The sequence below is a fragment of the Mizuhopecten yessoensis genome, unplaced genomic scaffold, assembly GCF_002113885.1.
Source record: "Mizuhopecten yessoensis strain PY_sf001 unplaced genomic scaffold, ASM211388v2 scaffold7915, whole genome shotgun sequence".
NCBI lineage: Eukaryota > Metazoa > Mollusca > Bivalvia > Pectinida > Pectinidae > Mizuhopecten > Mizuhopecten yessoensis.
The window spans coordinates 67,193-78,889 of NW_018407286.1; the positions used below are offsets into that span (position 1 = coordinate 67,193).

General features: G+C 38.5%; 1 protein-coding gene across 1 annotated transcript in view; it reads right to left on the reverse strand.

Moving 5' to 3' along the window:
• Positions 1–11,697, reverse strand: part of LOC110454585 (zinc finger protein Xfin-like) — a 47,052-nt gene that overhangs the window by 16,344 nt on the left and 19,011 nt on the right. The window contains exon 8 of the mRNA XM_021504173.1: positions 2,999–5,344. Coding sequence (XP_021359848.1) covers positions 2,999–5,344 — 2,346 coding nt within the window. The remainder of the gene's footprint in view (positions 1–2,998; positions 5,345–11,697) is intronic.

Genomic DNA, 11,697 nt, shown 5'->3' on the forward strand with positions numbered 1-11,697 from the left:
CAGGAACTGTACATGTTGGTCAGGAACTGTACATGTTGGTTATTGTAGGAACTGTACATGTTGGTCAGGAACTGTACATGTTGGTCATTGTTCGACTCATTGATAATTCAACATTTTATGTCAATGAACTTTGAGCGGGATGAGGTTACCGACATATGATACCCCATTTAATTCTATCACAAATATCTTCACATCTACACAGATGTCCGTCCCAAAATATTGATGTAAAATATCAATCCTTTCCATCATTTTTATCATATTATCTATGCTTTGATCAAAGTGGTCATAACATTGTACAGTATCAATGAAAAATATCTTCACATCTACACAGATGTTCGTCCAAAAATATTGATGTAAAATAACAATCCTTTCCGTCATTTTTATCATATTATCTATACTTTGATCAAAGTGGTCATAACTTTGTACAGTTTCAATGAATAAACGTGACAGTAACTGGTCTGCATGAATTTTTGTATGCAAACATATTGATAAATGTCTTATGAAAATACATGGTGTGTCAGATGTCAAGAGTATGTGATTGAATATAGGGTTTTTTCGCGATCTCATCCCATAAGACTGAATTGAAAAATTTAAGCTACAATTCACCAGCTACTTAAATATAAATCACAGTGACGGGTAGTATATGTGACTTACAAAATCAACAGGCATCAATGTAAAGGAAGTCAATCAAACAAAACCAACAGGTTAAATGTCCTTTTTTATATGCAAAGGGATGTAACTCTAAAAACACTTTTAGGTATTATTAGAAAGGGAAGTACTTCAAACAAATTCAGAGATATAATATGAAAGGGATGTTCCTTAAACAAACCGATACATACAGAACTTTTTTTACAATATCCCTAAAGAGTGATAACTTCAATACAAGTCACAGGTACTATTTGTAAAGGTATCATCAAATGATTCATTTACTCCTTTATTTCAAATACTTATCATTCCACATCTGTAAACTGGGACACCAAGTTCATGTCAATTTTAATTTGAATGATGTCCTCTCATTACTCAGTATATCCCCAGAATATATTAACAAAATCAGAGCACAATTCCGTAGCACTACTTCTCTAAACCTAGGATCAGTAATACAGTAAATAAACAATGACTAGTTCTATATTTATTTTTTAACTCAACATGGTGCAGATAACAAGTAATAACTTTTGTTTTTAGGTGATTAGCCACTTTTTAAATTAGTGTAAAATATTCTTCTGCCCAATGAAACCGATAAAAATGTTAAATCATTCTGTACCAGAAAGATTTTCCAACAAAAATCACAGGTATAACGTGTAACAATGGAAAAATAAAGATGATATTCAATGGTTTTCCTCTCTAATGACCACATATACTTAACCCTGTGACCCCTAATTAGCTTTAGTACACTCTGCCATACATTTATCTGGGCGAGTCCATTATGGTATATAGTGGTTAAAGGGTTAACAAGTACGGCATAATATCAATATCTTTCATGAGTGTTAAGCGGGAGAGAAAATATACCATAGGTATAATATTCAAGCCATCATCGCTTGTCAAGGGTTACAATCAGGTACAATCTGGTCTACCTACTCTTAGCTCTAGGCAGATCAAGTCTGTGTTTTCAGAATCATAGTTGGTCCCATCCGATTCCATGCAGCCAAGACTGGCTACATCCAATCAAATTACATTTACAAAACAAAGATGTAAACATGGAGGAGCACAGACTTTCACTGTTTCCTCCCAGCTTAATGTATGTTTGGACGATGACACGTAAAATATACAAGCGGGTATTGTTTTACTTAATTGAATAGACTGTCAAAAATTGAATACAGTATTGCACATCGCCTTGTTAAGTGAACTGAGTTCAAAATATTAAAATTTCACGCTGATGTCGACTTACATAATCTTTTCAACTTTAAATGTGAAGAAATGGTAGGTCGTACCGAATCAAAACCCTTGGCTTGTGAAAACATATTCAAGCACATAATACATAAAATTATACAGTACGGCTGTTTAATGTCGCAAGGCAGCTAGTATTGGGTGGTTGTCCCTATCAGAACTCATTTGCAGTACAATACAATATGCTACTCAATGGGATATCTATTAAAATGTCAATATATATATTCAAAGGCAAAACAACCAAAGCCAGATATCAATAGCATATAACTTGCTTACTTGACATCAATGCTCAGCACCATTTCCAAATTGGGGGGGTTACATGATCGAAGCAAGTCCTTAAAATTTCTGGTCATTTTTTTTTCTCAATTGGGTAGGTAAGTTAATACCGAAGAGTATGGTGTAAAGGTGTACCAGAATAACCACTCATTCCACTGTCACATCATATGCATCCCATATCTAGACACTGCTTTGAATGCACAGTGAACAGAAAGTTCCATTTGGTTAGACATACTAAAAGTAGGAGATATGACATTCCACATAGCTTCAGTGGAGTTATCATATAAGTACTTGGCTGAGAATTTCTGATATTTAAGAAGTAAATATGTATTATATACATATGCATAATTATATGTAAATATGTCTTCAAGAGAGATAATTATTTACAAATATTTGGAATAATGTGTAAGAAGCAAAATGTATCCCTCACCAGAATTGTGTTATACAGATATATGATCAGTGTTTATATATTCTTGTTATTTAACAAGTTTGATATAAACTTTGAGTGCACAAACACACACATGCACAAACATATCTACAAATGTGTACTTTCATCCAGGTAATTAAACTGCTTCTTTGATAATTAACCCATTCACCCCTTAAGTCACATTTGAACCTTACCAAATTAAAAACTGGGTAAGTCCATTTTAAAATGTAGGGGTGAAAGAGTTAGAAGATAGCTTCATAAAATATAAAATAAAAAGATGCTTATTTGAGATTAGTCTCTAAAACGAACTTATGTTTCTGGTAAGCCCTACAGAAGAAACAAGTGTCAAAGTTCTAAAATTGGTTGAACCAGAAGACCTACTTGTATTAGTTTGTACTCCCAGTAATCAACTTTTCTCCACTGGATCTGAGCCAGAACAAGCTTCACCAGAAGACGTACTTGCACCACTATTAGTATACTCAACGTTTCTAAACTTAACACTATCTTTATTGTGTGCTCCAGATCGGAGGTGTCGGTTCAAGTACTTTTTGTCCGAGAACCCTTTGCCACAGACATCACAGACAAATGGCTTCTCCCCAGTATGTATCTTAACATGGCGTTGTTTGTCGCACAAATTGGTGAAACTTTTCCCACACATTTCACATTTATATGGTTTCTCTCCAGTGTGAATCCTGAGATGGACCTTCAGAGCCGAGTCTCTGCTGTAAAATTTTGAACAGATGTCACATTTGTGAAGTTTTTGTCCCACATGTTCTATGGTGTGTGTAAGAAGTGCGACTGAATCGTCAAAACCTTTCCTGCATATGTTACAGTTGAACGGCTTCTCCTTGGCATGAGCTTTCAAATGTTGTGTAAGTTGAGTTTTCCCTATGAAACCTTTCCCGCATATATCACACACGTGAGGTTTCAGATCCTGGTGAGTCAACATGTGCCGTTCCAGTGAGTACTTTGTTTTGTAAGCCGATCCACAAACATCACACATGTGGCTTTTCTCATTCGAATGTTTCAACAGATGAACCTTCAGTACCTTCTTAGTTGCAAGTCCGAGTCCACATTCTTCACACTTGAACGGCCAACGACCGGTGTGGAACAACATGTGGCGTCTCAGTCCTTCTTGAGACCTGAACTGTCGACCACAAAAATCACATAGTTCCTCTGAATGTAGATATTTGTGTTTTTTGAGTAGCTGTAGCGTTAGTTTGACCTTCCCACAAACGTCACAGGTGTACGGGGAAGGTTCCTCTGCAGAAACACATTGGAGATTGGCCAGGTGGTTCTTATACGTTTTCTCATATCGGAATTCTTTCCGGCAGTTGTCACATCGGAATCTAGCATCAGTCACCTGGTGAGACGTACGGTGCCGATTTAGGGACGTCCTGGTGTTGAAGTCTTCCCCACACACAGAACAGATGTGAGGTGATTGTCCATGACGTATTGTTTCATGGTCCAGTAGCGAGGCTTTCAGACGAAATCCCTTACCACAGACGTTACACACATGGGGCCGTTCACCTGTATGTATCATCATGTGAATATTCAACGCATGGCGAGATTTATATTCCTTCTCGCACAACTCACATTTAAATGGATTGATATCTTTGTGTTTTTTAGTCATATGTTCCTTGTAAGTATTCATAAACCTGAAGTTCTTCCCACAATGTCTGCAGCTAAACTGTTCAAAAGCCTTTGTTCTTTTCCTTGCTGTTGCCCGTGTTCTAACATTGTGTTCTGGATGACTTTTCTGACTCACCTTTTTCCCACAGCTATCAGATTTCTGGATAAATGTTTTCTTTGAAATGTGAAGTTTGGTGTGTTTTTTCAAGGTGGATTCGTCCTTGAAGCCCCGGCCACATTGGTTGCAGTTAAACGAGTCAATCAATTTGATTCTCAGATTTTTATTTTGTTGAGTTGTGGGGGAATCATCAGAATTATCCCCCTCTTGTATGCTATCAGCATCTAATGCAGACCCAACAGTGCCATCAGATAGAGACACCATCTTGGATTCAGTTACAAAGACTCCGGAAGAAGACGGGGAGTGGGTTGTCCTAGACTGATTATCATCATTAGACATGGAAAGTCTGTTTCCAGTTTTAACAGATTCATCCAAAGATTTGTGGTCAAAAAATTCCTTTTTACGAATATCCTGCTCATGGAATTTGTTTGACGACCTTGCGATAACGAGTCTCTGCCCACGTCCTTGGACAGCCCCCGTCAGGTCATATCCCTGATCCTGCATTTCAACCCCCTCAGTAGGGGAGTCTCCATAGTCTGTCATTTTGACACACACTGTCGCAGAATATCCCTGATCCTGCATTCCAACATCCTCCGTTGGGGAGTGTCCATGGTCAGTCTTTTGCACATCCTCCGTTAGAGATTGTCCCTGGTCCGTCCTTTGGACATCCTCCGTTGGGGAGTATCCACCGTCCGTCCTTCTGACACCCTCTTTTGGAGAGAATCCACCATCTATCATTTGGAAACCCTCTGTCGGAGAGTGTCCATGGTCCGTCCTTTGGATACCCTCTGTCGGGGAGGGTCCATGGTCCGTCCTTTGGATACCCTCTGTCGGAGAGTGTCCATGGTCCGTCCTTTGGATACCCTCAGTCGGAGAGTGTCCATGGTCCATCCTTTGGACACCCTTTGTGGGGGAGTATCCATGGGGTTTGCTTTGTTCCGGTGCTGGCTCCACTTTGATTGTGGTAAGAGATGTATCCAAGGTTGTAACTACGGTTGTCTCTTCTGCTGAAAAAATATTTGTAAGGTTTACTTGTCAATGGAATAGTATACAGACTAACAATGGGTAACACATAATTGATGATAAAGCAATATACAGGCCAACAATGGGTAACACATAATTGATGATAAAACAATATACAGGCCAACAATGGGCAACACATAATTGATGATAAAACAATATACAGGCCAACAATGGGTAACACATAATTGATGATAAAACAATATACAGGCCAACAATGGGTAACACATAATTGATGATAAAACAATATACAGACTAACAATGGGTAACACATAATTGATGATAAAGCAATATACCGGCCAACAATGGGTAACACATAATTGATGATAAAGCAATATACAGGCTAACAATGGGTAACACATAATTAATGATAAAACAATATACAGACTAACAATGGGTAACACATAATTCATGATAAAGCAATATACAGGCCAACAATGGGTAACACATAATTGATGATAAAGCAATATATACAACCCAACAATGTGATGTGCAACAAGCCTACAGTGTGTAAGGTATACTCGTCCATAAAACCAGGTACAAGCCAAGGTGTGTTATGTTTAAATCTCAGGCATTATGAATTGGAGAAAGAGTAATATGAAAGTTAACAATGTGAGAGATATCATCATCAATAAGTCAATTTACAAGCAAACAATGTGTAGCATATGTATGGTTCTAGTAAATAAGACAATGTACAAGTCAAGGACAGAAACAGTAATTGGCAAAAACAAACAAATTACAATGTAACAACAGCCGAGAAAGGGCACTTGAACATATATACAAGTATTAAGATCTAAAACTTTTGACAACAGTAATACAGTTTTTGTTTACCCTGGTATAAAGGGTAGTGATATTTTAATTTAATTGTGATTTGAAATGTGAAGATATGGAACTAGACATAATGTGATTGGTTTTGATATGTTGTTTCCAAGAGAGCCTCAGGTTAGACATATGGCAAATATGGGCCCTGGGGTTGAGACGGGATTCCCCAGTCATAACAATTGTATGATGTTACATCAATAAGTGAATAACACAATAACGTCACATCAACAATGCATTGAGTCAGTCACGTCAATGTTGCACTATACATCCCTAAATACGACAGCTAGGGCCAACAGAGGAAGAGAAAAGAATATTCAACCCCTTGAGATGAGATGGGGAATCTCAACAATCGGGGAAAATTCTGAAGTTGATAAACACTCAGAAAAGTCTTGTGTTTGGCAACCTTAAAAATCTTGCCCCTCAGGTTGAGATTCCTTTTTCTCCTACCCTTCACAGGTGTGTCTCCCATTTTAGCCAGGAAAGATCAGCTTGTCACCCCCTAGGGGGAGATAGCCTTCAATTGTGACGTCATTCAAATGTGTCATCGGTAATTGTAACGTCATCAAAAGTGAATGGCGATATTCATATCCCACATGTGTTTTTGTTTACAAACATGGTAGACTACTGTCTGTGGAGTTGTGACTGAAATAATAGGATGGGAGAAAAATAATCATCCCCTACCTTGATTGTGTAACAGAGATATCTCCAACTCTCGGGTGATTTTTTTGGTTGTCTAACCCTCGGCTGTCAAGAGAGCCTGAGGTTAGACAACCAAAAAACCTCACCCCTCGGGTAGGAGATTTCTCTGTCACACCTCCAAGGTAGGAGAAGATTCTACTAATCTCCTGTATAACAATGTAGTTTAAGTTCTCTGGGAATAGGGGTGATACATAATATTGCAATCATCAATATATTTCAATAACTGTTTATCAATACTACCGGTATTATGAGAATATGATTTTGAAATGGCAATTTACATTTGAAGTACAACAATTTTCAGCTCATTTTTGTTGGTTATGGCATGGTATGGAAATGATTTGACATCAGTGTATCCCATCCTTATCAGAGAATGATCTGACATCAGTGTATCCCATCCCTATCAGGGAATGTTCTGGCATCAGTGTATCCCATCTCTATCAGGGAATGTTCTGACATCAGTGTATCCCATCCCTATCAGGGAATGATCTGACATCAGTGTATCCCATCCCTATCAAGGAATGTTCTGACATCAGTGTATCCCATCTCTATCAGGGAATGTTCTGACATCAGTGTATCCCATCCCTATCAGGGAATGGTTTGACATCAGTGTATCCCATCCCTATCAGGGAATGTTCTGACATCAGTGTATTCCATCCCTATCAGGGAATGTTCTGACATCAGTGTATCCCATGTCTATAAGGGAATGATCCGACATCAGTGTATCACATCCCTATCAAGGAATGTTACGACATCAGTGTATCCCATCCCTATCAGGGAATGATCTGACATCAGTGTATCACATCCCTATCAAGGAATGTTATGACATCAGTGTATCCCATCCCTATCAGGGAATGATCTGACATGAGTGTATCCCATCCCTATCAGGGAATGATCTGACATCAGTGTATCCCATCCCTATCACGGAATGATCTGACATCAGTGTATCACATCCCTATCAAGGAATGATCTGACATCAGTGTATCCCATCCCTATCAGGGAATGATCTGACATCAGTGTATCTCATCCCTATCAGGGAATGATCTGACATCAGTGTATCCCATCCCTATCAGGGAATGTTCTGACATCTGTGTATCACATCCCTATCAGGGAATGTTCTGACATCATTGTATCCTATCCCTATCAGAGAATGATCAGACATCAGTGTATCCCATCCCTATCAGGGAAGGATCTGACATCAGTGTATCACATCCCTATCAGGGAATGTTCTGACATCAGTGTATCTGATCCCTATCAGGGAATGATCCGACATCAGTGTATCCCATCTCTATCAGAGAATGATCTGACATCAGTGTATCCCATCCCTATCAGCAAATGATCTGACATCAGTGTATCCCATCTCTATCAGGGAATGATCTGACATCAGTGTATCCCATCCCTATCAGGGAATGTTACGACATCAGTGAATCCCATCCCTATCAGGGAGTGATCTGACATCAGTGTATTTCATCCCTATCAGGGAATGTTCTGACATCAGTGTATTTCATCCCTATCAGGGAATGATCTGACATCAGTGTATCCCATCTCTATCAGGGAATGATCTGACATCAGTCTATCCCATCCCTATCAGGGAATGGTCTGACATCAGTCTATATCATCCCTATCAGGGAATGATCTGTCATCAGTGTATATCATCCCTATCAGAGAATGATCCAACATCAGTGTATCACATTTAATTGTCTACTGCAATTAAATGTGATACACTGATGTTGGATCATTCCCTGATAGGGATGAAATTCACTGATGTCAGATCACTCCCTGATAGGGATGGGATACACTGATGTCAGAACATCCCTATCAGGGAATGTTCTGACATCAGTGTATCCCAGCTCTATCAGGGAATGGTCTGACATCAGTGTATATCATCCCTATCAGGGAATGTTCTGACATCAGTGTATATCATCCCTATCAGGGAATGATCCAACATCAGTGTATCACATTTAATTGTCTACTGCAATTGTAGAGTGGCATTGTGGCAATCGCTTGATTACCATACATATCCTGTGATCTCTGTGTTTCATTTGCCAACCTCTGACCTTAAAGGCTTTCTATTGGTCTTCTCGGACCTTAAATATTTTCTATTGGTCACCTCTGACGTTAAAGGTTTTCTATTGGTGACCTCTGACCTTAAAGGTTTTCTATTGGTCTTCTCTGACCTTAAAGGTTTTCTATTGGTCACCTCTGACCTTAAAGGTTTTCTATTGGGTCACCTGTGAACTGAAAGAATTACAATTGGTCTTCTCTGACCTTAAAGGTTTTCTATTGGTCTTCTCTGACCTTAAAGGTTTTCTATTGGTCACCTCTGACCTTAAAGGTTTTCTATTGGTCACCTGTGAACTGAAAGGTTTTCAACTGGTCACCTCTGACCTTAAAGGCTTTCTATTGGTTACCTGTGAACTGAAAGGTTTTCTATTGGTCACCTCTGACCTCATGCAGACAACTGTTTCTCACAACAAACTCTCCAAAATCAATACAACTTCTTTATTCTCCTAATTGAAACATACTGAAATACATGTGCTAGGAAATAAAGTACATACATTGTGTATTTATGTACCTAACATGGTTGATGTATTAACTTACTGTGAAATAAAAAGTCAAAAGGCCATCAATCCAGCTGAACTTTTTAAAGAAAATATAGCATTCCTTGACTTGTAACAGATGTTCAGCTTATTTATCTCACTTCTGAGAGTAAATTTTATTCTTAAGAGTATTCGAAAAGAACAAACAAGGACCCAATGGGCCTGCATCACTCACCTGGTATTAACCTCACACTTGTAATCTTAAAAGGGGACTTAAATACAGCTACAGGTAGAATATAAGTGTTTTATTCATAATAACATATTAAAAGATTTAAACATATGACGCCTGTGACCTTGAATGTTGAACAAGAACATAAGGTTGAAAGTGGGTCAAGGTCATTTATTTGAACATACTTGGTAATCCTTCATCCCAGCATGCTACAGGCCGTATTTCAGTACCCTGGACCTTTTGGTTATTGAGGAGAAGTGGTTTGAATATTTTACGACATTTGACTCCTGTGACCTTGAACGTCGGTCAAGGTCATTCATTTGAATAAATTTTGTAGCCTTTCATCCCAGCATGCTACAGGCGCAATATCAGTACCCTGGGCGTTTTGGTTATTGAGAGGAAGTTGTTTGAAGATTTTAAGACATTTTATCCCTGTGACCTTGAAAGTGGGTCAAGGTCATTCATTTGAACAAACTTGGTAGTCCTTCATCCCAGCATGCTACAGGCCCAATTTCAGTACCCTGGGCGTTTTGGTTATTGAGAAGAAGTTGTTTGAAGATTCTACGTCATTTGACCCATGTGGCCTTGAAAGTGGGTCAAGGTCATTCATTTGAACAATCATGGTAGCCCTTCAGTTCAGCATGCTACAGGCCCAATACCAGTACCCTGGGCCTTTTAGTTATTGAGAAGAAATTGTTTGAAGATTTTACGACATTTTACCCCTGTGACCTTGAAAGTGGGTCAAGGTCATGCATTTGGACAAACTTGGAAGTCCTTCATCCCAGCATTTGACAGGCCCAATATAAGTACCCTGGGCCTTTTGGTTATTGAGAAGTCGTTTGGAAATTTTAAGACATCTGACCCCAGTGACCTTGAAAGTGGGTCAAGGTCATTCATTTGAACAAACTTGCTGGCCCTTCTTCCCAGCATGCTACAGGCGCAATATCAGTACCCTGGGCCTTTTGGTTATTAAGAAGAAGTTGTTTGAAGATTATAAGACATTAGACCCCTGTGACCTTGAAAGTCGGTCAAGGTCATTCATTTGAACAAACTTGGTAGCCCATCATCCCAGCATGCTACTGGCCAAATATCATCAGCCTGGGCCTCTTGGTTATTCAGAAGAAGTTGGTTAAAGTAAAAAGTTGACGCCAGACGGACAACGAACGCTGCACCATGCCATAAGTTCACTTGGCCCTTCGGGCCAGGTGAGCTAAAAATACCAAGGTTATATCCCTCCCAGCCCCTTGGGCTATTGTTTTGTCAATTTCAAAGTGCATGGCTTTTTCTCCTTATTTTTGGAATGGGACTTGTAGCTTTGAAAGTGGAAAATATGTGTTGTGATAAACCAAAGTTGAAATTTTCCGAATTTTACCATATATACTAAATTCTTATATTTAAAAAAAAATACCATTTAACAGACTAATTGCATCCTTATTTATGAAAGATAATTTCATTTTAGATTTTGAATTGTCATCTGAACAGAAGCAGAGATTTTTTTTGTTTTTCTTTGACATTTGGAAATTGGGAAATTTTCAAGAGATTTTTGGATATAATGGTACTTTTTCCATTTCGAATGGAGCCTAATTTTGGCACTGCAGTGTGAAACCATAACATCACCTTGTGTGATCAAATTATGGATTTGGAATAGAACAAGAGGCCCAATGGGCCTGCATCGCTCACCTGGTATAAAACTCACACTTGTAACCTTAAAAGTGATCTAAAATAAAGCTACAGGCAAAATATCAGTATTTATGATTAAAATTCGTTCAAAAGACCCTGTTATTTTTTTTTTATACATTTCACCCCTGTGATTGAAAGTCGAACAAAGTCATTATGTTGAACACATTGTATAGCCTTTCATCTCAGGATGCAACTTGCAAAGTATAAACATCCTGGGACCCATGGTTATTCATAAGAGGTTGTTTAAAGATTTTAAACAAATTTGACCCCTGTGACCTTGAATATAAGTCAAAGTCATTCACTTTAACAAACATAGTAGTCCTTGATCCCAGCATATGCTACTAACTAAATATCAACATCCTGAGCCTTTTGG